The following is a 26692-nucleotide window of genomic DNA, read 5'->3' as shown; positions in this document are numbered from 1 at the left end:
CACACCTGCACCCAGGCACCCTAGGATAGTCGTAAGTCCTGGACCTCCCATCCCCACTCCCCATACACTTACCTGCATCCAGCTGCTGGGGCTGCTTCCATGACCCTGTCTGGCTGCATGCTGTCCATGTGTGTGTGCGCGTGCAGATACACGTGCGCCTGCTGCCTCATCACACCAAGCAGCTGCTTGCAGGCTGGAATGCTGCCAGCCTGCAAGGGAAAACTCATGGTTTCCCACATTTTTCTGGGACTTGCTTGCAACCCTCTCAAGTATTCTTGTGACCCACAGGCTGGGAAACACTTCACTAGACCCTAGGCCCCAGAGGCATTGTCATTCCTGTTTTGGCACAATGAACCTTCAAATTCCTGAATAAAAGTAGCAGAAACATGAGCACTACAGCACAGCTTATATTTAAAGGTCTACTCAATTCAAGGAAACCATGAAATCCAGAACTTTCTGCAAAAATGAAGAGGAAAAAAAATGCTGATCTTCAGTGGGATCCAAAAATCTTTGTTGTGACTGCAGCCCAGCCCTGCCTGTGTGAAGTATGATTTCATTTGTCTTGTACTAAGTCCTATTCTAAGGCAATTACCATGACTGGATTAGGTCCCAGCAGAGAAAAGTCAAACACTACTAATGCTTGAATGCCGACCAGCTGCTTACCCAAAGAACCTAGTCTACCAGCTACTTAAATATCCAAATTAAAATATAGAGCTTCAAAACCCCTCTCAGATGCTGCTTAAATCCCCACAGAAACTGAAGTCCCTGGGTACATAAATGCTAATGCAGGGCACAAACAGAACCACTTACATACCTTGACAGTGCTGGCACACTGGGATTCACAGACAAATTATTCCTGTTTCCCTCATCTACTCAAACAAAACAGTTTCAGGAAAGACAGACAGCTGCCCCTTTTAATCCAGTATACTGAAGATTAAATCACTCGCTTGAAATAGAGTTCAAATAGATATTGTCTGAAAGAATCTGAACACACGCCCCAGATGATAATTTAATGAGCAATCTGCAGCATACTCTGAGCTAGGGCTCTCCCAGTCCTTGTTGAAAAGGTTCAACTTTAAATGGAAATAAGCGTTCACTGAAGCAGTGAATCAGGCTCCTCCTATAAACAACTGTACTAACACCTTGCAAAATTTGGTATATAGATTAAAAGACTCAAAGATTTTTTTGTACAGTAAATTACTTGCATCCTGAAAATTTCTGCCCTTTGATTTCCCATTGTTGTTACAAAATGAATTAGTAAAAGCAATGTTCCTTCACTTTGTACAAGTATTTATTTTCACCTGCCAGATGAAAACATGGATGTATTTGGTTTAAAAACTTTTACAAATATACTTGCATGTTTAAATAAAAATGCAAATATTTAAAAATTACAAATGGATACCTAAAAAGAAGGTTTTAAAACTGTATGATGTTTCTCAGCATTTACAATTTCCTCCTCAGACACAAAATACAAGAAAATAGTTGTACTAATTAGCTGCTAAAATGCAGCTATTCCTTCAGTTTTTTCTTCTTCTTCTCTGGTTCATCACTAGCTTTCTTCTTCAGCGTTGTCTGATCTGGAATACCACTTCCTAGTATCTGCCACATAAAACAGAGTTAAAAGAATTAACTTGCAGTCTTCTCAAAGAGAAAAATAATTTGAGGAGTTGGCTTTATCAGATTTAGATAAAACCACATACAGATACCGCTACAAGAACACTATCTGACCACAGGTATTCAGAATATGTCAAAATTACTATGTAAATATCAATGTCATAATGATGCTACTGTAAAACTGGAAATAAAAGAGAATAAGAAGTGGAAAAACAAATTTAGAGTAAGGACAAAGAACAGTGCTGAACCTAATGGATGTTCAAAGTCTTGTATTATAGTTTAAATAGGAGAATAATGTAATGTTTGAAAACAGACCCAAGTCTTTTCTAAATCAATGTAAATCTCAGACATGTAGAATGAGAAGAAATCTTCAGATGTTTTAGTTCAACTCCCTGCAATAAGGTAAACACACAAACTTGGGCGGTTTGTGAGAGAAGTTTTCTGGCTTGTTCTTAGTGTCTAGGAGATTCCACCATCTCCCTAGGCTGGAGAAAAAGGCTACTTAATTAGAATGCTTTCCCAATATCCAACCTAAATCATCTTTGCAGCACATTTAGCCAATTCTTTCTTGTCCTTCCATAATGGCCACAGAGAACAACTGAATGCATCATAAAGACTGTATTTATGCAATGAAAGAGAGACAGAAAAAGACTTGCGTCCCACCTCTCTTCTGTAGATTAAACAAACCCAACTGCCTTAACTGTTCTTGAAAAGTCATGTACTATAGCTAAGTACAGCAAAAAAATTGCCTCTTATGTTTTAATGGTATATCTGTTATTATACATCACGTCATCTGCCTCAATTTTCAACAGCATCAACTGCCTGATCATCTCTCAGACCCTTTTCTGTCATACTTCTGCATTTCCAGATAATTCCCACTTCGTGTATTTGCATTTGATTTCTCCTTAAGTCTAGCACTTTGTATTCATCTATATTCAAATTCATTTGGTTGATGTCAAAATCCTTTTGGATTTTGATTCTGCCCTCCAAAGCACTTGCAAGACTTCCTCCAGTTTGCTATCATCCACAAAATGTTTTAATTCTTACAACATAGTATTGCTTTATGAAATATATAGCTCTATATATCTATCATTTACTATATTTAATATATTTTAATAATCCACATAAAATTGGTAGTTTAAATACTGTCAGTAAGTGTGCATGCATGTGTGCACACAGACACGAGCCTACATGCTCTTTTATTTCTCCCGCTTTTGCCTCCTACCCCTGGGAGTGGGGCAGCAAAGCTCAAGTAGGACCAAGGAAGCTGTGGCTGGGAGGAACTAACAATCCCATGCTCTGAGGCAGAGCAAGCCCGGCCCAGAAGTAGCGGGGGATGGAGGGGGAAGGGGTAGGCAGACGTGGGCCTCTGTCCCACCCCCCAGTCAGTCAGTCAGTCAGTCAGTCAGTCAGTCAGTCATTCTTGACAGGCAATGTGCCAGTTGTATATCAAAATAGCTGCACATATACAGAAACAAAAAGGAACTGCTATTCCTATACTAGATTGCGCTTCACAGAATTCTAAAATTACCACATTTATGTAGCACTTGTGCTGATCAGAGAAGAGATTCAAATATTTTCAGATGGATTCTCCTACCTCTAAACACATTTGATTTGTCAGAGGTGCTAAATTCTACAAGACTCTAAGATTTGTAAACTGAAGCTAAACATTTCAGCCATATCTATAAATCATCCCCATCTGTGGAATTTCCATTAGTGAATTTTAATTTTAGAAAATCTTTACTCAGTGATATTCATTTTAAAGAGTTCTGGAGCTTGCAGAAGCCCTGTAAGAGTTTTCTTTTTTTAAATACTGTCAATGAAGTTGGACTGTTTTTGCTAAAGTAGATGTCACTTGAGAATCACTGTTCTCTGCTACTGAAATAAATACCGTTTTTAAAGTCAATATTAAGTTCATTATAACAAGATTTAAGATTACTACATGGTAATACAGTGCTGTGAATTGTGAAGCTGGTTTTCTTACCTTAGGTTCGATCAGTGCCATACGGATTTTCTGGTGTTGGATATTGGAAGCATCTAACACGATGTTCACTTTAACTTTGTCAAACGTATAAAATGTTGTATCTTCCACAGTAAGAGATGGTATCTAAAATTCCAAATTTTTTTTAAACATGGCATTTTGTATACAAGTATTCAACTTTTGTAGTTAATCCCCAGCCATTATTTATTTTCATCAATTTTATCTTTTCCTAGCTTACAGCAGACAGCACTTGAAATTCTCAATATCAAAAGTTATACATATCAAGACAAAATGTTTCTGCAGTTTAAAAAAAAAAAAACATACCTAAAAAATACCAGTTAGAAAAGAATATTGTAACCTGTACGAAGTATTCCAGTATTAATCAAAAACTTTTGTTTTGCGGTATTTTTTTTTTCTTTCATATACAGAGATATAAATATTCATCTATATAAACACTGAACTTCAGTAACAGTTAGTGAAATCCAGCCATTTTCAGAATCTTTTATATCTAAACTTTCAAGCCTGAAAGCAAATTCCTTTTTCTACAGATTAGTTTAAAAACTATAAAAAACCCCTACAATATCCCCTGCATCCAACAACTACAATACAAATGTAAGTCATTGTGCCAAATTATTGAATCAAAATCCAAAACTACCTCACTGTAACATACCTCTGGATTGTAACTGAGACTTGGTTTTGGTTTATCTTTTTCTTCAAAGAAGACTGTTCCTTCCAAACCAAACTTGGGAATTAAAACAACAATTGCATTCTTTCTTACAAATAAAATGTATGCTTCCTCATTCACCACTCCTTTGCTTTTGAAGAACAACTGGAACAGAGATGGATTGTGAGAAAGAAAGAAAGAAAATGTTAAAAAGTACTGCTTAAAACAGAAAATGTAATGGCTTGATATGAAGACAGTATCAGCAATCAAAATATCAGAACAACAGTATCAGAATTCAACAATCACAAGTACAACACATTCATATTAAAGTGATCAAATGTAATTATAGTATCGAATAACAATTTAACTTTTTTTCTTTTTGCTATTCAGCAGCGATTTGAATCATAATTCCAGGCTATATTCAACATATTAAAATATAAGATAAATTAGGTGGCTTTTTAACAAGAATCAACACTGTATTTGGCAGCGTTTACAGTATTTCTAAGAACAGGAAAAATGTATTAGAATTGTTGAAGGCCTCTCATCTATTATCCTGTATATATGCTCTTCAGAACCAGTTACAATACCCAAATCCCTGCACCCTGCAAAGGGAATATTATTGTAGCTTTAATTATTCCTTAAATATTTCATACCAAGTTCTCTTATTACCCTATACATCCCATCAGTATATTCCCTGTTGATATCCAAGTGTCTCCTACAGTTTGAAAAAGGAAAATGCCCTAATCTGAAAACTGCTTACCTGTGTATGGAATGCAACCGATGCTCTTTGTGCATACTGAGCCATTTTATGCCGATAATTGAGATTTTTACACAGGTCTGCTAGCTTATGTTTATCTGTGAGTTCTGGATAAGTACTATCTGCCCCTATTGCCACAGCCAACAGTCGGTGTACTATTATATCAGCATACCTGCAGGGATTAAAAAGGATTACCCTTGTATCAGAAAAAACTCATTTCTTGTACATTTCTGAATTCTATAACTGAATGCACATAAGCTAACTTTTTTTGGGCAATTATTTAGTTGGTCTAATAAAAGATATCACCTCAGCCCCAAGAGTTTTGTCTGCCTATGCCTTTAGACGGACATGGCTACAACCGACATCCCTGCATTTAAGCTATTTATTTTACAGATCTTGACCAGGCCTCAGGTTTTATTAAACTGCTATTATGTTTACATGCAGTACAAACCAAAAGAACTATAGCTTAGTTATCACATAGTATTGTTTTAAAACTGAAAACAAGATGATAGATAATTAGTTTTAATTGATATACCACTTTCTTTCTTTTGAAAACTTTCATAACGTCAAGTACCTTCTGATTGGTGAAGTAAAGTGTGTATAAATAGGTGATGCTAGACCATAGTGATGAAAATCATTGTCCATTCCAGAACAAAAATAGACCGCTTGCATCATACAGCGAGTGGCCAAGATTCGCAACAGTGTATTTAGATATGGAAAATCAGGAGTTTCAGCTTTGTCCAGAGAGTCAGCTAGAGCCTTTGCTGAATCTGTCTTAATTTCCAAATTCTGTTAAAATAGAAAAAAAAAAAAACAGATTACTTCTACCAAATCCTTAAAATAATGTTGTATATTATGTAAGCACATAGCTGCATCATCTTAGCACTTCAGACGAAACCATGCATATATTATCCCACGACTTAGCAAAAGGAAGTTGTACCTAACCAACCTGATTTCCTTCTTTGACAAGGTGATGTCTTTGAGGGTGGGAAGGAAGCAGTAGATGAGAGCCTTGACTTCAGCCAAGGCTTTTAATACTAGTACACCATGAAATTATTAGAAGTTAAGGAAATACAGTGTAAATGAAACTACTCTAGGATGGGTGTACAACTGCTTGTATCATTGTGCTCAGAGTGGCCATAGATTCATAGATTGTTAGGGGCTGGAAGGGACCTTGTAGATCACTGGTAATTCTAGTTAGGAACAGGTACCAAGGAGGATTTCTGAGGCATCTGTCCTGTGTTGTACTATTCAAATACCTTCATTAAGAACTCAGGAAATGGGACTGAGTGCATACACAGTAAACTGGCAGATGACACTAGGCTGGGTGAGATAGCAGACACCTCAAAGAACAAAATTAGAATTCAGAATCACCTTGGTGAAATTGGACAAATGGTTCCAAACTTAATTAGATCAAAGTCAATAAGGATCAGCACAAAGTACTGCACTTACAATGGAACAAGCAAATACAAACTGGCAAACAACTGCGTAGACTGTAGTACTACAGAAAAGGAGTTGGAGGTTATAGTGAACTGCCAACCAAATGAGTCAAAAGTGTCCTACGGAGACAAAAAAGGCAATGGCATACTGGGATATATTATTATGGAAAAATGTTGCATACAAATCATCAGGGATCCTGTTTTTTGCTGATAAAAAAAGTCCCCAATTTTTTAATTAAGAAAGTAACCTCAAATCCACATTATTTTAAAAAAAAAAAAAATCCCAATTTTCAGATTTAAAAAAGTAACCTCAAATCCACACTTTTCCATGATTAAAATGAAATGCCACTACAGATATAACCAGGATCCCTGCAAATCATTCTATTCATCATTACTTAGGTCAAACCCAGAGTGCTGGATTCAGTTTTAAACACTGGACCTCAAGAAGGATGTGAAAAAAGAAGTAGTAGTCAGAAAGCAACAAAAATAATAAGTAGTCTAGAAAGGATGACATACCAGGAACAGCTGGAAGAACTAGGGCTATTTAGTCTAGAGATGATAGAAGGTGGATTTTAGAACAGTCTTCAAATACAAAAAGGGTTGTTGTAAACAGGATGGCAACTGATTATTCTCTATTCACAGCGGACAGGCAAAATAAATAAAGCTTGATCTGTACCATGAGAAATTTAGTTTGGGCATTAGGAAGAACCTTTTTGCTATGAAGGTGGTTAAGCACTGGAACACACCTCCTAAACAACTTGTAGAAGCTTTTAAAGATTCTAAATGCAAGTTAGATGCTTGGCAGGGATGGTTTACACAAGGATGTTCCTGTCTTGAACAGGGCGCTGAAACCAAGCTGGGAGAAAATCACGAGATCAGCTATTTTTCTATGATGACACCTGCAAGTCATCCCTGAAGTACTAACAGCCCAATGGAATGTAAGTCTTACAAAGACCCTGCCTGACCACTGATCTCTGGTGAAACACATGGCCTTTGGTGGGCCAAAATATTCAACTTCTGACATTGTTTAATTTTTAGATCTGATTAACCCTGTACTGGGTTACATTGAGTATATGTTTTATGATTTCTTGAAAGTAGACTCATTTAAAAAACAAAAACAACCCTATAAGAACCCAATACAGGGAGGCTCCCTTAACAGAAGGCAAAATTCAGTTGTTCAGGTCAGACCTCCTAATTCCAGTCTATACTTCTCTTCCGAATTAACTGTGCATTTTTCATATATCTATCTATTTAGAGAGAGAGAGAGATATGGACACACATGCAAGTAATTTTAAGGCAGCAATTCTGGCATTAATTTGCACCTTAGTTGATTTGAACAACTACCTTTTATTACTTGACTCCAACAGCAAAATTTATTTCAGTACATATTAACCCAGCAGCAACCTTCTGGGTCAGAGATGGGTGGGGGCTAGGACTTGTCACTGCATCTTCCTGCTGAATGTCCCCAAAGCCCATGTCCACAGGAGTCAAATTCAATGGCTCCTTGGGTTAAATTTATCCCACAGGCTGTAGGTTGTCAACATATCTATGTGCTCTTCCTGAAACTGTTTGTGAAACATCTTCCAAGTACACTATTAATGTAAGCAAAAATTGTTCCCTTAAAGAGTGACCTGTGACAAGAAAGGGGAAATATAGCCACCTATAGTTTACAAGGAATGAAAATGCAAGACTAAAAGATTATATTATTTCCCTTATCTGAACATAGGTCTTTGGTAACAGATTGCTGATTCTTTTGAAATTAGACTACCTACTGCAGTAGACAAGTAGACCCAAGATACAAGAAACGGTCTTTCAAGACAGAAATGCAAAGTATTTTACATATACTTTTCAAATTTAAGAGGGCTACAAAAGATTTAAAAAGTGTAATTAGTAAAGCACAAAGCCTTTTAATTAGAATTATTTGATTCCGTTGTATTACAAACTTGCCTTGGATTTTGCTGCCTTTACAAGGATGTCATAATTTGATGGAGGAGGAGCCGGGTGTTTTCGGAGCAAAGCACATTCTGAGAATTCTTCATAAATTTTCTGTGCAACAGAGATATTGGCAAGCAACATAAACTCTTCAATCATGGAATTTGTTTCTCTGTCAAGAGAAGACACTTTGTAATTTTGTAAGCACTATTATATTTCAGATTGGCTTAAATATATATTAATATTAAAATGCTGTTTCACCATCTATAACACAATTACAGAACAGAGCTTATTAGAACTACTAATGTTGATTATTGCTACAACAAACAGCAAATTTAAAAAAGCTATAAACATGAACCTAACTATTTACAGAGGCCCAAAGACAAGGGAGAAAAAGCAAAAGAATAAACAATTTTATTTTGGAGTTAAACTAGGATTTAATTTTAAAATGCAATTTTTTCTGAAGTCAAAATAGCATTGCTTATTTAGGACTTAGTACAAACAATACTTCTACATGAGACTTCCTACATTATCATAAGTTGGTTAATATTACTGTCCTAAAACTAAAAGCATGCTAACAGGAGAATACCATATATGAGTAGAAGTATGCAAAATAAAGCTGAGAAGGACTCAGGGGATTTTTTTGACTCAAAAGTTAAGTGGGATAACCAAGAAGCTGGCTCAATAGATGAGCTTGATGCCTCACTTTCGAGAAGGCTTCAGTATTACCATCTCACACGTTCTATAAAATCCCTCAACATCATTGTGCCTCCGTACATGTAAGTTCTGTATTTTTCCCTGATCTTTGTATTCCTCATCCAGGCTATATCTACTGCTCCCTCCAGACTCTGGTCTAATGCCCCAGCCAAGGCTCTCAGTCCTCCTTCCAAAGGTACTTTTTTCTCTTCATCATGGGGACAAAGCTAGCAGACGTCCTTTGTCTAATTCCATAAACTCTAGTCCTTTGGGAAGGGAACCCATGAATGCAGCAAGCTAGTTCATCCTGAGTTGGGTCTGAGGCTACCTCTGCCTAAACTGTTGAGCTGAACCCGTACCTCTGTTCATCAATGGTTATACAGCACCATAGCAGAAAGGCAGGAAGAGGGAAGCGTTAAGTTTGCTGCAACACTAACTTTAGGCATTTAATTGTTTTTAAAATGTGGTTTAAGCTCATCACATTTTCTAAAGCAATCAAATTTCATAGACTCAACTGCCCAGACTATTACGTGAACTTGGCACTTCTACCAAAATGCACAACACATACTTTAGTTCCTTAGTCTGCAAATCAATAGGATCATGAGTTTCACTGTCCATATGGAAACGGACTTCAGGTGAGGAAAGTGTCAAGGCCCTGTAAAGGATAAATAAAACTGAAAGGGTTAGTTTATACACTTCCGTTGAAGATCTGATTTTTCAATAACTGCCATATAACTGCAATTTGTATTCATATTGTCAAGTCACAGGAACTTGCTTTGCATGTCTCAAGAACAAAGATACCATTGTATATCTATTATTGTACTTTTTATTACAACTGTAATGGATCTACATTTTTGCATCCTCTTTCAAGGATAAAGAAAAATTAACATTTATTAACATACATCTATTTGAAATGCATCACTATTATTAGATGAAAAGTGGAACTACAATCCTCCTTCATATGCTTCCTGTATGTTGAGGCACTTAAATGATTCCTGGCAGTTTTGATAAATATCATATTATTTCAATTTTCCTAATGGCTTCTATGTTCTAGGTTTTCTTTTCTTGCCTTTTTTTTTTTTTAAAGCAGCGCATTGGCATTTCTTTATCTCAAAAACAGATGCTTAAAACATTAAGCAAAGCCACTTTGCCAGACTTAAGTGAAAGTAAAATGTGATAACAATATTCAACTTTGTAAAGGGGTCAGTTGCATATTTATAGTGGATAACTTTTCATAAGAATTATCATCCATGCAACACTTAAAGTGACATATCCCAATTTCCACATATAAAAGAAAAAATTCACATACAAATCTCTCTTTTAAATAGTTATCTTAAGCAGACAAAAGAAAAAAAATTATTGGGTGAATTAGCATTCTGTTTTATAGTCTGTATTATTTCAAAATGACAACCTGGCACACTTCCTTGCAACTTAGTATTTGTAGACAGATTTAAGACAAGTGATCTCTCCTGATCATAAGACTAAGGGCATGTACACACAGAAAATAAAACAATTTACCCATTATCTATTCTTCTCTTCTTCAGAATTTTTGCTAATTTATTTAGCCCACGTAAGCTAACAGTGATATCATCATTCATGCTTGTTGAATCAATTCGCATCTGTGCTTCAGCATATGTAAGAGAAGCCTTGGGGAAAAAAAAACAAACAAACAATTTGACAACGCCACATATAAAATAAGTATTGAAGTAGTGGATTGAGTTTTTATGTCTTCTGGAAACATAAGGTATGGTACATTGTCAAAAATCTCCTGAAAACCACCACAAAGGAGATAATGATCACATGCTGAATTGCACTCAAAACCCAAGTACATTTCACTATCATCAGGGAACCACCAACAAATGGAAGACCTGCATAATGAGTTATGCAATAATTAGTAATTACACTGAAACCTACAAATAAAAACAATTGTTATGTATGTAGGGTCTGATTTCAAAGGTACTGACAACCAGCAGCTTTTGCTAACTCTAGCTGGAGTTGTGGATGTAAAAAAGCAATGAGTAAAATGACTTTTCAAAGTCATTTATACAAGGCCTTTTTTTAAAATACTAAGTATTATTACTTATGTCATCCAAATGCTACAATAATCAAACCAAAGCATGCATCAGTCTTAACATTTATTTTCCACAACTGAATTAATTTAGTTTAGACCTTTGGTGCTTTTAAAAGGCCTTATATAAATGAATTCGAAAAGTCATTTTACTCATTTAAAAAACAGAAGCTTGAAAAAAGAAATAAAGTAATAGGAAAGAAGAAAATATTTGTATTTGTTTGAGCCAATGTTTGAAAAGTTCAGTCTCTGGTACAACTTTGATGCTTATTTTCACAGCAATAAAATATTTGAATTGAATGAACATAACTAACCTTGGAATTAATAGCGCTTTTTGTAAATCTAGTTTTTAAAATTTCAGCTCTGTGGTTCATTTCCCATATACATGAAAATGCAAGTCTTTAAAAAAAGAAAGAAAAAAGGAAAAAGATGTTAGACGATCTATGAGAAAAAAAAATACTAAAAGGACAACATTTGGTAAAGCAACCAATATGAAGGATGTACAAATACCTGTCCACATTCGATCTCAGGGAACACAAGTTGGAACTAAGCAACTCCGGAACCATATCAATCCTCTGTAAAATAAGGGATAAAAGTTTGTTTACTAATACACAAATGTATATTTTTCTCCACATGATACTCAAGTATTTAATAGCATGAAAATAGAACTGCTATGGTTTCATTATGTAGTTCTTTCATTAATTGTTTCATGAAAAATGAACTATTTCCCAGGTTTTGAAGACAGAAAAAAAAATAAAACAAATACAGCGCTTCAGAGAAAACTTACTACCTTATGACATGATATACAAAAGTTTCCATTCTCTAGTTGTTACTCTTGAAAAATAATGATGGTCCACAAGAAATATTACGCAATAAGGACCAAAATAAATTGAACCAAAATAGATAAAAGTGACTGTGTGATGCTCAAGTCTCTGTAGACTCCAAAAGATTTGGCAGCCAGCAAGGAAAGATGGAAGTTTAATATATTATATCATGATGGCCCAGCCTTGACAGTCATGTTACCCATGAGTGCTACACTATTGTACTTATTTTAGGACCCTGTTCTTGTGTCCAGTTGTGCTTCTGTCACTACGAATTGCTGTCAGCTCTTCTTTTCCTGGCTCATGACCAGTAAAAGTTAAGGAAATATGTCCCTGGTCCTCTCTTTTCAAGTTACTTGCCAATTAGACACAAATAATATCCCAATTTCAGAAGCAGATGCGCTATATCCCAACTTTGAGTTAAGATGGGTATTCACCTTATAACAGACTTCTAAATTTAATATGCTTCCTACTACTCTTAGAGCTGCCCTTTAAAACAATCCTGCCATGATGGCTGGCAGTCTTCTGATGCAAGCAAAGTTTCATAATAAGTTACCAAAAGAAGCGTAAGTGTAAGCAAAAGGTCTCCATTTTATTAAAACTGGAGATGCATTTCCATCCCAAAGAATTAAAATGCATGGAAAATGTACCTCCCATGTAAACAAAAAATCTCAATGAAAAGAATAATTACTTTTTCACACAGATACACTGTTGTTCCTCTTTTTGCTGACTCTTGGTCTAAAGCATTTCCTGGTCGTATAAAATGGCTGACATCTGCAATATGCACACCAACCTTGAAGGAAAACAAACACAGAGTTTATAAGGGAGCAACGGTTCTCAATATAAAGGATCCTGAGGTTCACATCTCTCTTTACCATTTCATCTCTACAGCAGTTAATGTTACATGAACAAGGATAATTAAATTAATTTGAAAATGAAGGTATCGTAAAATGTAGACATGAATCTATTCTCTTTATGGACACTTAACTTTTATCAGTATGGTAGCACCCCACCACCCTCCACAGCTCTCTTCCATCTCTCCAACCAGTTTGTTTGCTTTTCCTCCATTTTCTTGCCCTCTAATGTTGGCACTCTCTAGTATTATGACCATAAGATAATTTAAAATAAAAACTACTAAAATTAAAACAGAGGTAGAGGTGGAAACGTGAACTATGTACACAAAACAAATAAACTAATAAAAATTAAAATAAATCAAGTGGAGGGCCAAGGAGAGAGATTCTTGATTGTTCTGCAATCTTTCTGCGGACCACCAGAATGGAGTTCATGTACCAGCGGTGGTTTGCAGACCACAATTTGAGAACTTGTTCTATAAAACATCTTATTTTACCCGTGTACAACGAAAATAGTACCCGATCATCATAAATAGGTTGAAATAAAAAACAAAGAGAGAATGGAGATCATGTAATACCTGTGGGCACAAGTAAGTATGAAGATCTTTTTCTGCGCTGAAATAGACTAAATCTTTTTTACTGCCTAGAAAAGCTTTCTACTTGTCACTATGTGTTGCCATAGGTTAGTACATTTCTTTAAATGCTGATTCAGCATGTACATTTCAAAATAAAGGTCTGCTTCATGATTTTAAAAGAAACATTCACCTTAACATTTTTTAGAAATCTCTCATCTAATATCACATTTCATTTTAACAAACTGACAACAGTAATTCTGTTTATTTCTACTGTTGAAAACAACCCCCCCCGTATTAATGCTGTACACTAAACAAAGGCTATAACATTTCCTTCTACCCAAATAGCAAGGGCACAGGATAAACTAGGAATACCAGGGTTCAATTCCCAACTCTAACAGAGGTTTGCAAGATGAAGCTTCATAAAAGGTAGTTAACACCAACATTATTTGAGAAAAAGGAAACACATGCATATACAAGATATAAAAGTAAAGAATCAAAATACCTCAAGATTTCCATTTTCCAGTTCTCTACAATGTAATGCATCATCAATATCAGTACAGCTGGGTGGATCCACGCTACAGACACACAGATGCCTTAAGTCTTCTCTATAGCTCATATCCTGCAATTTTAAATGAGTTGTTTTCAAGCATAAAACAAAATAGTAATTTGGAAAAAGCGTATATAAAAAGTACCCAAGTGATTTAGAAGCACAAAATACATTATCCTTCTCCATATTAAAGCAGCATAATGGATACACAAGATAGACAGATGTATAAAGTATTTGTATATCATTAATAAATAGGAAAAAAGCCACACGTTTTTCCATTTATTCAGAATCAGCATAGTTCAAGGAAAGGATCAGGAACTAAGAAATTCATAACTGAAATCCTTGTTCTAACGCTCAGTACCAATGAACCTGATCCAGTCAAGTGTTTCAAGGTTTAGAAAAATTAAAAAATTAAATGCATGTAGTATGTGTATAAAAGATCACAGAGGCTGGTTTGTAAAGTGCCTTAATGATTACAAATAGTTACTGTATTTTACGAGGGTAATTTCTCCATATTTAAGCCATCACAAAAATGTACTTAAGTTTTGTTAAATAGGAAGTTAATTGCTCTTTGCTGAATCTGCTTTCAGAGACTTGAGACAGGTAAGTAACACTTTGAAAACCTCATGGCATGAACATACAAATTTGAGGGAAGTTGCTCTTCCCAGTTTCTGCTGCACAGGGATCTCCAAGAGCAAAACAGTTTAGTTTGGTTTTGAAGGTTAAACTTGCAATAGTCACTGTATTCACTGAAAAACAAATTTTAAATTTACCTTTTCTGTAATGCTCCATGGCATTTTTGGTAGGAAATTAAGAACAGCCTGAGAGAAAGGTTGATGGGGCACATCATGTTCAAGCAAAAGAACTTCTGTCTCAGTCTCTTTATCCCCAGCAGTTCCCAAGTTCTTTACAAAATGACCCTAAGAAACAATATAGGTATGTAGCTTACTGCATATCTTGGATAGGGTTGTCCGAACAAACAAAACAAAAACAAAACCTTGAGATAATAGCACCTTAGACTATTAAACAGTTACCCCATATACAGTGTCATTCTCCCCTCAGCTCTATTAGCTTGGAGGTCCACTAGTATGCCATCTGCAATCTACATATTTCCCCAGAACTGTTTCCCCTTCCTGATCAAAAACATGCAATTTGAAAGACAATTCCTTCCACACCTGAAAAGTCAGAATGACCTTTCTCACTTTTGATATGCATTGACCACCCAGCAATCAGCATCTTTTTTTCTACTGTTTGTTTGCTACCCCAGGGAATTTCCCTCCCCTGCCCTCTTCTCCCCCTTTACAAGTGTTTAGTAGGCTGCGATTACTTTAACTGCTCAGACCTGAAGAAGAATGTTGTACATTATTTTATGTAACTCTACCCCAACCATGCAGTTGGTCCAATAAAGAATATCATCCTAAAAATTCTCACGTAATTCCTGGACCATCATGGCCACAATATCACTCTGACATTACCCTTCCATTTAAAGAAATTTGACCCCACTCCTAAATTTGACCTGACATGTCAAAAAGTCCACTGTATTCTTTATGCAGCAATGGTAATCTTTCAACAGTGACTAATACTTTTGCTTCAAAATTCTGATTCCTACACTCAAAATTCAGTCTGATTGGTATAGAAACTTAGAGGAACTTCATATACCTAAATGAAGCACCTCAATCCAAAAATAATTTAGGACCAAAAAAGCTTTCACTTGGGAGTTATGGGTTAGTAGCAGCTGGAAATGTCCACTTCTTCTGTAAAAGCTAGCCCTTTTAAAAAGCACCCATGACTGAGAAGTCTTGTTTCAGTTCCTTTACAAAATATTATGACTTAAAAAAAAAAGTAACTTCCTCAGTTATCACTGCTAAAGTATGTGAAACTTATTATTTATTGTAAATTATCTACCATAATACTATTATTGGTACATCCAAGTTAAAACTAGTATTTTATAAAATTCAAGTGGATACATAATAGAAAAAAAATAAATTTTGTATTTTAAACTCACATTAGGATACCTGGAATTTCTAGGCCAACCGTCAATAGCAACAATAATTCTTTGTCCTTCTAATGTGGAAGCTTGTCTGGTTTCTATTCGAATTCGAGGGATTCTGCGATCGGCTGGTGTAAACAGATGCCGTCTTGCCTGTAAGCAAGGAAAGGAGGAAAAGGAATAACTATTTTGCTAAAAAAAAAAAAAAAATTGCACACTGACAACAAACAAAAGATCTGCCTACCTCTTTTATCTGTGATTTGGAAAGCATGCCGCAAAGTGGTCTCCAGTTTCTTTTTATAATACCAACTACTCTTCCTGTTGGTCTTGACATGTTCTTATTTATGGAAGTCTTGAGCTGATGTTTAAAAACATGAAATTATATTTGAATTCATGATCCTGATATGTATAACTACAATATGCAGTCTAACTGAAGCTTCGGAGTTAAACAATTTTATCAGTCTGTGTAATGGTCAAACTCTACTATGACATCATAAACAGAACAAGATCTTCTCCCACTCCACATCCTTTATACCTCTTAAATGTCTGGCTAGTGTGACAATTTTCTCGTGGATCAAAACAAGTTTTCACCCTAAATTTAAAGATATGACACAAACAAGATGCAAAGAAAAAACAAAAACTGTGAAGCAGGGTTGTGCACAGAAACACCCTTGAAATCCAGTGACAGTCAATTCACAAAACTTACAGAAGGGTGTCTCAAGTTCAAAAAGGCTGAGAACCACTGCGTTAAAAGACTATTGTTTGTCACAATGTTAGTCTTTGCCCTTTTCAAGCAAATACTGATGTATTGGTTGTAGACTTATATTATCTATACACACATGCACTTTACATAAATAAACTTCTTTTTCTTTTCATCCATACACACAAGAAAAGAAAAAGAAATGTAGATCCTTTGGTTTACCAGGCCATAAATTTGAAGAAAGCTTTTATGAAAAATTTAATTAGGAATATACAAAGAAGAAAGCATGTTTCTAATGCTTAGCAACACTGTGGTCGTCATGATTCTGAACACTAGGGCTGGCTGAAAACTGAGGTTCATTTACATAAAAAAAAAAATCACCCCTTTTGTGTGAAGCATGGAAATTTTCAACTGGTTCTACTGGACACATCTTTAGCACTGTCTGAAAACAAATTTTATTCCAAATGCACCAAAAACAGGAACACACAAAGAACAAAATGAGAAATATAATCTCAGTTTTTTCATACCATGTTTTCCTTTTCCTCTTCTTTTTCAGTATCTTCTTCATTTTGGCCCTCATCTTGCAGAACCACTGAGGATAGTGCTACCCAATCATTTTTTTCCAGCAACTCCACAGCAACAATATCTTCATGAACAGCTCGGTTTAAATGTTTAAGTCCTTGTATAATTATCTGAAAAAAATAAAGTCAAATAAAAATCAAACATGCCTTGAATGTTAAGTCATGAAATGTTGAAGGCAACCCTTAGAAGTCCTCCTGCAAGTAGTAGATCAAGGCACCCCAGTATCAGGCACAGCACATACAGCAAACATATGATAGAAAAGGACATTTCTGACCCAAATGAGTAATAACTCATTGCGACAATAATTATTACTTTTCTTTCATCCAACATGCCTTTCAATTTTCTAGGATTCTCCCTTCATGCACAGGTTTGTATGAAAAGATTCATTATTAATTTTTAGTCTCCTGCTGAGGGCTTGAATGTCTTCTACATACTTTAAGTGCAAATCATGTGAATTATATGGCTTTCAATATAGTCAAAATGATTTGACGACGGCAACTATTCTGCACATATCCATAAGAGTACTTCATGCATAGCTCCTTGTCTTACGCAGGTGAACTACAACAACAGTCAATTAAAAGGAACCTTTTAGATTAAAAAAAGAATTAGACTAATGATAGAGAAAACCAGGTGGAAAAAACAGCCTCACATGCACATTTTTCATCAAAAAGTAAATAAAGAAGCCATTGATGATACTTAAAATAAATGAGGAAAAAAAAATCTAACTTAATGACAATGGGGTAATCAAGATTAGTTCCACTTTATATAAAAGAGATGCATAATCGTTTAGAGCTCCAGTATGAAACTAGAGACAGGCCTGTTGAAAGTCTCCAGGTTAGAGTCAGATGCAAGAGCAGCATAGGTGATGCTGTGGTGGGTATGTTCTACAGACCACCAGCCAGCTTCAAACAGCTAGCAGAAGTTTCCAGATCACAGGCCCTGGTTCTCATGGGAAACTTTAATCACCCTGACATCTGCTGGGACAGCAACACAGCAGTGCACAGTACTCCAGGAAGTTTTTAGAAGAATGTTGGGGACAACTTCCTGGTGCAAGTGTTGGAGACATACTGAGGTCTGTGCTTTTCTTGACCTGCTGCTCACAAACAGGGAAAAGCTGGTGGGGAATGTAGGAATGGATGCAAATTTGGGCAGCAGTGACTACGAGATATTTGAGTTTAGGATCCTGAGAAAAGAAAGGAAGAATAGCAGAGTAAGGACCCTGGACTAAAGAAAAACAGACCAACTCACTCAGGGGACTGATGGACAAGATCCTCTGGGAGGCCAGTCTGAGGGAGAAAGGAGTCTAGGAAAGCTGGCTGCAGTTTAAAGAAACGTTACTGAGGTGTAGGAATGAGCCATCCCGATGTGAAGGAAGACTACCAAGTATGGCAGCATTTCAGAACACAGTGGGGTCACATGGCTCATCTACGTAAATCCTCAAAGCTAAGGAAGATTTAAGCACATTTCAAAACATGACATCAAAATGAAAAACTTACTTCTTTGTTCTCTTCAGCATCTCCATGAACCCATACTGTAGCTTCAAGATAATTCTCTCTACTGGCTCTGAAAGTTCCTTGAAGGAAAGTGCCAGATTTTATGCCTTGCTGTAGCTTGCTAAGGGGAAGATGCTCTGGAAAAATTACTCTTGCATTTTCAATTTCATTCTGTTGATAAAAAATTCAATTAGTTGTTGGCTCACTGAAATCAGTTATCATAAATCTAAGCCTATCAACCCCAAATTCAGGCTACCAAATTCTAGTCCAAAAGCCAGACACAACAATTTGCTGACACAGCAATCCAGATTCACATGCTGGATACTATTATAAACTACATTAGTGCCTCAAGTGGATGCATAAAAAAGAGGTAGCTGAAACCAACTCATACTGGAAGTTCCTATCTGCCAGCAGATGTATACCAAAGATACAAACTATGCGCATGTCCAGATGAGCAGGAATGTGCGTTTCCCTGGGGACAAGCAGCAGTGGCACACCTTGTGCAAACCCTATGATCACAACATTGTAAGATAAATCAGGTTCCTCAATTTTTAAACTGGCAATAGTAGTTCCTGCACTTAAGCGCGACATAATCATACTCCAAACCTTTTACACTGTAAGCTCTTAGAGAAAAGAAGAAACAACATACCTCTGCATCAGATATGCAAGCAAGACGATCTACGAGATCAGGATTAGCTATCAGGCTCTTAACATACTCTTCACCTATAAAAATGCACATAAAGATATGTAATTATAGAGACATCAGTACAATTTTTACGTCCGGAACAATTCAAACACTTCATTTAATTGAGCTTACATGTATAAGCAGTTATCCCTTCTTCTAGAGCCTTCTCTTTATTTTTTCTGTCATTTGTTAGAAAGATAACTTGTATCTTCTCCTCGGTATTCATTTTCTTTAGATGTTCGTTGTACCATTTTACTGCTACTCTGATGGCTCTATCATTGCGGTCATTAGAACTTTCCCCTTGCTCTTGTTCTATATAAGTTTCTCTGTAAAATAAGAATAAAAATTTCCAAAGCCTTGTCACCACTTAAAAAAAAAATATCAGAGTAGAACAAGTTGAAGAGTGTGACGCCTCATGAATCACACTGTTACTGTTAATATCTATAACATACCTAACAATTTTGAAATTGGAGGAAGACAGTAACAATTCCAACAGTCTTGCCACTGAAAATTAAGATGGATACTAAGGAACTCCAGATGAATTTCATGAATTTAGTTAACTGAGCGACATGACTGCAGATAGTTAGCGTAGATGCATACAGCATAATGAACTCCAGAAATAGGACTGGAATTTACTTTGGAGCGTGAATAAGTCCAAAAAAGGGCTGTGTGAAATTTTAGCTGCCGTTTCGTTTTGGATTCGGACATTTCAACGGTCGAAACACCAAATCCAAAATGAAACACAGGGCTCTGAAACATTTCAGAAATTTTCCAAAATGTTTTGGATGTTTCAGAGGCAAACTTACAGGGAAAGAGGGAGGGGGAAGAGGGACTGCTCCAATACTGACACCGGTAGTTGGTGGCCAGTGACAACGATCCGTCCCTAAGGTCCCTTCCAATCCCACTGCTGGGGAAATGTTCAGGTCCCCAAACATTTCCCCAGTTTCCAGTTTGATTTCCCAGCACCTCAATCTTTCCCCCAGCTCTTCCCAGTGAGCACGGCCCCCAAACGATGCGGGATGACAGCAGGCTGCTGCTGCCAGCTGGTGATGGGGAAATAGCTTAGAGCTGCCACCATCTGGCGGCAGCAGCCAGCTGAAACCCCACAGGCAGATCCAGGGGCCGTGCTCCCTGGGAAGAGCTAAGGGAAATGATCAGAGCTGGGGAAATCGAATTGGGAGCTCTGGCTAACAAGTGGATCTGCCCCAGCTCCCGGGCAGCAGGCAGCACCCTGCCAAGCCGTGCTGAGCCCTGCGATGGTATGGGTGCCACATGGGGGTACATCCCTGCTGCCCTATGCTGCATGGGGGTGCTCTGCCATAGGTGCCCAGAGGCCCCAGTTGTGACTGCCAGACCTGGTGAGCGCGGGGCTTTTTTGTTTTTTTAAAGCTCCGCACATCCGCCGAGCGCTGGGAAGAACCCAGTACTGGCACTGGCCCCAGCTGTCAGCCTCCCGTCATCCTGTATGTAGACCTGGAGGCCTGCACCACCTGGGAGGGCTGCAAGGCTGTGCCAGACTTGTTACCTGTCAGCTCCATGTTCTTGGAGAACCCTGACACAGGACACAGACTGTCTGACTCACAAAGACTCACCCCCCCCAACCTAAACAGAAAACCTGAAGCAGAGACTGCAGTAAATTCTGGGATCAATGAAGCAGGGGAGCACTGCATGATGGGGAAGCTATGTTCCAAATGCTAATCAACCCTTATACCCAGCTCAGCATTTATCAAACCAGTTTTAATCTGGATTTACAAAGGACTTCCCCCCCCACACACACACACAACTCTAAGCAAAAGTAAGTTTAATAGGCATCTTGGGCCGTACATTCCCCGGTCCCACTATGAGAGGCCTATGTAAACTTAATTGGCTAAAACTCGGTTGCCGGGTTAGGGAATTCTGAGGCAACAAACCGAGTCAGGGGGTATGGGCAACATTTGAACAACGGTACAGGATTCATCACAGCGTCCAGCCCGTTGGAGCCCTGTCCACAAGTGTTGTCATACTTTTCCCGAGACGACTGGTGGAAGTCATCTCCACAACAGGTTATGAACACTCCAATAATTGCCTTAAGTCTGTTAAAAGACTATAGTAAGATCTAAAAAGTCATGCTAAGCTGAGGCTTGTTCACAGCAAGCAAAAATCCAAAAACCCCTTGTCAATAAAAAGGTTGTTTCTGAAAACGCCGAGAGATATCTGCTATCCATAAAAATGTCAAGCTGGCTCCAAGTAGGTGTTTTACTGAGATGTTCCACTCAGATAACCCCTTGTCAATAGAGAGGTTGTTTCTGAAAACGCCAAGAGAGATATCTGCCATCCATAAAAATGTCAAGACAATTTGATTTACAATATTGACAATGCTTGAAAGAAACTAAAATGAGGGTATAAAAATCTGTAAAAGCAGCAGCAGTGGGGGTGCTGACACCACTCGTTTTCTTCTGGAGAGGCTGCAGGAGGAAAATCATCTCCCTTCAAGGATCGTGCTGAAAACTTTAACCTGTCAGCTCTGCAACCCGAGTGCCTTGGACTGGTGAGATCCCAGCTCTCTCTCTCTCTCTCTCTCTCTCTCTCTAAGCATAGATTTCTGAACTTGAACTGTGTTAGTTAAGCTTGAGCAAAGTTTTCCCCAAATACTTAGGGAAACCAGGATATACTGTGACTGTTTGTGTTTGTTTTTCCTTTGCATGTCTATCACTACTAGTGTCAATATATATTTCATCTACTTAGCAATAAATAACTTTTATAGTCAAACTGGTGGTAACTGGGTATATTTTGCCTTTACTTCTCTTTCCCCACTTGCTCTGTAGCAACACCCCTCTTACCTAAGCTAAAGATCCCTGTGAAGCCTAGAAATACTGTGGGGTCTGCTCATCAAGAGACTAAAAGATTGGGGCGTGCTGAGTTCGAAACACATAAGGGGATCAGCTTGTACAGGCTGATTGACCCAGTTTGACTCAGACGTGCCCTAATGAACTGAATGCTGGCCCATGAGGGTGTCATCTGGACACCCAGCCAGATTCAGAGGTATTCTGTTTAACTGTGTGCTTGTGTCTGACTGTAGTTTATTGTTGCTCTGATGAACTGATTCTTGGCATATGAGGGTGTCAGCCTATACATGCTGATCAACCTGGCCAGGTCATGCATATGTCACGTTAATCTGTGTGTTTGTGTGTATGACTGATTTGGGGACTGGAGGAACCCAGCCCCACTGAACTGAATCCTGCAAGATAGCTCCACTGGGGGGTGAGGGCTTGCAGAAGGGAGAGATACAGCTCCGTATGAAAACACAAGTAGCACATTGATAGAATTACCAAGACCCTAGCCCTAATAAATGAGCACACCCCAAAGTAGCGGGCAAATCTGGTAACAGACTCCTCTGGGGGGAGCAGGCCCCTGGATCTGCATGTGGGATAACAGCATGCTGCCGCTGCCAACAAGTGATACTAGCTTTGCTTTGAACAGTTTGAGGTGTAGTTTCCCAGAAACCCCTGCATCTATCTCCTTGAAACCTGGCAGGCTTCGTGGCCTCGGAAGGGGCTACCATTCTTGCAACTTTCATCAGAATCAGGCAAGAAATGACAAAGTTATAGACAGTTTTGTGACTCCCCATTATAGTCTATGGCTGAAACACCATCAAAATTCCAAAACAGCTCCAAAACAGTTTTGGCCAAAACAAAACAGAACAGTGATTTGAAACACCAGAACAAATCACTGTCCCTCTGAACTGCTGAATCCGAAACAGAATGAAACAAAACAGACATTTAAAATATAAAAATGTATTTCCCCAGTTTTCAGCCTGCAGAATGGTAATAATACTTCCTCCCAAAAGAGAAGATTTATCACAATGAAAGAGGCTGAGTTTTGAGAAAAGAACCACTGCCATTCTTGTGATCTGGTGCCTGATATATGTATTTGATCACTGAATTTACGTGCTACACTTCTTAACAAAGAAATAATATTAATTATTATTCTCAGTTCATCGCTGCCTACAGGCTACCAGAATACAAAACAATCCATAGAGCATCCCATAATATTTACAGGCACATGCATTATTTTTTCTTAAAAACACAAGTAAGAGAGCATAAATAATTATGCTGAGTTGCAGCAAACTGAAAACAGTATTAAATATCCTCTAAATGGGATATAAAAACAACCCAAGGGATTCAACAGTTTGTGCTATTATTAAATTACCTAGCTTTGCAAAGAAATTAGCTTTTTTGGGCCTGAGCAGGAGCAGGAAGCTATTAAAATCAATGGGTCTAATTTCAGCAGGCTTCGGGCCTGGACCTCGGTAACTGAGAAAAACAACTCATTTACATTTTGTGCTACCTTTTATCCAGAAGGATAGCAAGATGCCTTACAAACCTCACAGAATATTTATAAACATTTTAGTGAGGTGTAAAGTGAGTCTAATACTCATAGAAGCAAAATGTACTAATTATTTAGTACAGAGGTATAGCAAGCTCTTTTAGTGCCCAGGGCAAACTGGAGAGTGGGGAGTAGGTGGAGGAGTTAAGGGTCTCAGCAGCTGCGGAGAGAGAAGCCAACAAGGAGTGGGGCGGGGGCAGCTTTAAGGTTTTGGCAGTTTTCATGGAAGGTGCCACCCCAGTGAAGTTATTACATCTTTTGTCTACTCCCATGTAGGCCCTACCAAATGTCATGCCAAGCAAAAAAATAAAAAAAAAACCTCACAGAATCAAGATTCTGCACTTGACCAATATGCAAAGTGCTGACAATGGCTACAATATAAGCAACAGGCAAAAAAAAATAGGACCAAGCACTGTGTTATGCAGTTAAGTAAATTATCCAGTTAAGTGAATTACCCAGTTTGCATGTAAATAGATTATACTGAAAAACATTATACTACGCATGAAAGAAAAATAAAGAAACTGATTTTTAGTTCATGCTTCTAAAGCTTTAAAAAAGTCAGATATTTTGTGTCATTTGTAATGGCAATGCAAAATATCAGTTTTGGGCCAGAGATGTAGGAGAAAAAGGTTCTGGTGGCATAACAAATGTGCACATTGATAAAGCAGAAAAACACCAGGTGAGGTTTCCATGCCATGGGTCCAGACTGAAGGGCCAATCAACTGCCAAAAACACAAATTCAGGTAGCAAGTTAGAAAATAATAAAGCTGGAAGTTCCATGTTCAAAACCAATCTTTTCTGTTTGGAAAATATCATTCTGCAGAAACCTCATTTATCAAGGGACAAATGTATCTAAGAGACTCCAAAACCATTTGACTTTTAGCCTTATGCATCTTTTAAGCAGTTCTCACCTGATGAAACTACACCTGCCCTTTTAGTAATGCAGGGGTGCTTGATCTTTTGGCTCTGAAGCCAAATAAATACTGTGGAGCTGGTCCATGGGCCAGACTGGACCATGTGTTTCAGGTGCAGACCCACATTGCTCTTTATGCCTGGATCAGGCTCTGCGCAGCCTGGCTGGTCCCTGCATGCTAGGATCAGGTCCTGAGGGCCCACACACTGCAAATCAGGCCCCATGCATTTCAGCATGTCAAGACCAGGCCCTAGATAGGCTTGCCTTGACCCCCACAAGCTGGTATTGGGGCTCCAGGGATTGATCCTGGCACAGGGCCCATATGCTGGGATCAAGCCCCATACTGCCATCCACTCCAGTATGCCCATACCAGGTCCATCGTAGCCTCTGCTCGTCTCCCACAAGCAAATTAAGTAGGTCCCTAATTATATACAGGTATAGGTAGGGACAACTGGAACTCACATAGGAAATATGCTGCGCACTAGCTCCTTTAATCTTGCAGTTTACCCTACCTGCTAGGGCTGAGCCTCCTGTGCTGGCATCCTGACACAGTCTACTGCACTGTGCCCAATCCCTAGGGCCCTATGCACACAGACTGGGCCCCACACAGTCCTCACCCTTCCACCATACCCTGTGTGGCCTTGGTTTGGCCCCCAGGTGCTGGGATCAGTCCCCGAAACCCCATTAGGCCCTGCACAGATCAGTCTGGGCCCCATAATCCTGGGATATGGGCCCTGTGTCCCCCCAAGCCAGCAGCAGGGGCTGAAATCTGGCAGTCCCCTCCCCATCTCCACTGCCAAGTTTCCTGAGGTGCGAGAAGCCCTACCACCACTGCTGCCTGCTAGAGCTCCAGCACCTCTGCCCCAGCGCAGCTTTGCAGCCCCCCCAGGGAAGATTCTGTGTCATGTGAAAGCAATAATATATATCCATTTTGGGGCAGAGATGTGGGAGAAAGAGGTTCTGGCAGCACTGCAAACAAGAAAAAAACCCCACAGGGTGAGGTTTCCATGCAGGGCCCAGACTGAAGGACCCATCAACAGTCAAAGAACCCAATCCAGTGGCAAAAAACGATACCAACTGTTGCCTGCACAAGCGACACGGGACAGCGCAGGCCCGCCTCACCGGTGATGCTCGTTGGTGAAGGAGTAGAAGTGCTTGTCGGGGCTGGCCAGAAGGTCACGCAGGCGCTTGTAGACCGGGGCGCTGCGGGCGCGCACCTCCTGCAGCACCGTCTGCAGCAGCACCACGTTGCGGATCGCCGCATCCTCCACGATGTCGATCTGCGGTGGTAGGGAAGACGGGGCGGGTCAGGACGCGTCACCTCACCGCGCCGCCCCGGGGAGGAAGAGCGGGGTTGGGGGGAGGAGTACCTGGTGCAGCAGGAGGTTGGTGTCGGGCACCAGGTAGTGCGGCGCGCTGCAGAGGCTGCTGGCGGCGCCAGGCTCGGGCTGCAGGCAGGCGGCGCCGGACGGCGGCGGCACGCACAGCGAGCAGGCGGCCGCGCCGCAAGCGATGTCGTCGCGCAGGTAGTGCTCGCGCACCACCTTGCGCACGGCCCCCGCGCGCGTGCGGTGCAGGAACGTCCGCGAGGTCAACATCTCACTCGCCAGGCCGAGCGAGGGGACCGCCAGCAACACCAACTTGGCCCACGTCACAGCTCGTCCTAGAGCGCTCCGGAACCGGAAGGAAGCCCGCGGGCGCTCCCGGCATGCAGCGCGGATGAGGCGGGAGCGAGGCTGCGAGCAGTGTTGCCGTGGCGATAGTGGGCAACGCTGAGTCGTGGCTGAGGTGAGTGTGGGGGACAGGGCGGGTTTCTCTGCGTCTGAGCGGCGCCAAGCCCCCTCCCTCACCTCCCGCTGGGGGATGGTCCCGAGTGACCCAATGGGGAGCGGGGCCCGGGATGAGTGTGAGGGTCAGCGCTAGCCGCACTGCGCTTGCGCAGCTGCAACCCCCATCTCCTGCCCTCCCAGGGACCGCCTCAGTGGGCCCAATGGGAGCCGAGGGGAGAGGTCCCCGCAG

The 26692-nt window shown here is 39.3% G+C and overlaps 2 protein-coding genes across 3 annotated transcripts in view; one reads left to right on the top strand and one right to left on the bottom strand.

Annotated features, from left to right (window-relative positions):
• Positions 1–1273: 1273 nt before the first annotated feature.
• Positions 1274–26422, bottom strand: DIS3 (DIS3 exosome endoribonuclease and 3'-5' exoribonuclease). The gene is made up of 21 exons (XM_090024416.1): positions 26044–26422; positions 25796–25953; positions 19528–19721; positions 19360–19433; positions 18714–18881; positions 17163–17327; positions 16180–16293; positions 15951–16088; positions 14719–14865; positions 13901–14017; positions 12664–12765; positions 11662–11726; positions 11466–11550; positions 10602–10729; positions 9652–9738; positions 8403–8559; positions 5591–5805; positions 5020–5188; positions 4266–4424; positions 3599–3721; positions 1274–1599 (listed from the first exon to the last, which is right to left on the bottom strand). The coding sequence occupies exons 1-21, from the start codon at positions 26269–26271 to the stop codon at positions 1510–1512; spliced, it is 2883 nt and encodes a 960-aa protein (XP_089880542.1). The 5' UTR covers positions 26272–26422; the 3' UTR covers positions 1274–1509.
• The window catches only part of PIBF1 (progesterone immunomodulatory binding factor 1), a 190503-nt gene continuing 190130 nt past the window's right edge, over positions 26320–26692 (top strand). Inside the window, exon 1 of one of the 2 annotated variants that reach the window (XM_090024430.1) lies at positions 26320–26461. The gene's annotated coding sequence lies outside the window, so the exon portion shown is untranslated. The remainder of the gene's footprint in view (positions 26462–26692) is intronic. The other variant, XM_090024439.1, reaches the window with a different exon arrangement.

This window comes from Crocodylus siamensis, chromosome 1 (genome assembly GCF_052110815.1).
Source record: "Crocodylus siamensis isolate JL-2025a chromosome 1, ASM5211081v1, whole genome shotgun sequence".
In the NCBI taxonomy this organism is placed as follows: domain Eukaryota; kingdom Metazoa; phylum Chordata; order Crocodylia; family Crocodylidae; genus Crocodylus; species Crocodylus siamensis.
Note: the sequence above shows the minus strand (reverse complement) of the source record. Positions and strands in the feature narration are given on the sequence as shown.

What these genes read in the sequence shown, in the direction of transcription:
- DIS3 (XM_090024416.1), bottom strand. Translation starts at nt 26,271, where the DNA reads ATGTTGACCTCGCGGACGTTCCTGCACCGCACGCGCGCGGGGGCCGTG. An exon ending in CCAAATCACAGATAAAAGAG is followed by an intron (nt 16,089 to 16,179) that starts GTAGGCAGATCT and finishes CCTTGCTTACAG; the next exon opens with GCAAGACGGCATCTGTTTAC. An exon ending in AAAGCGCTATTAATTCCAAG is followed by an intron (nt 10,730 to 11,465) that starts GTTAGTTATGTT and finishes TTTTTCCCCAAG; the next exon opens with GCTTCTCTTACATATGCTGA.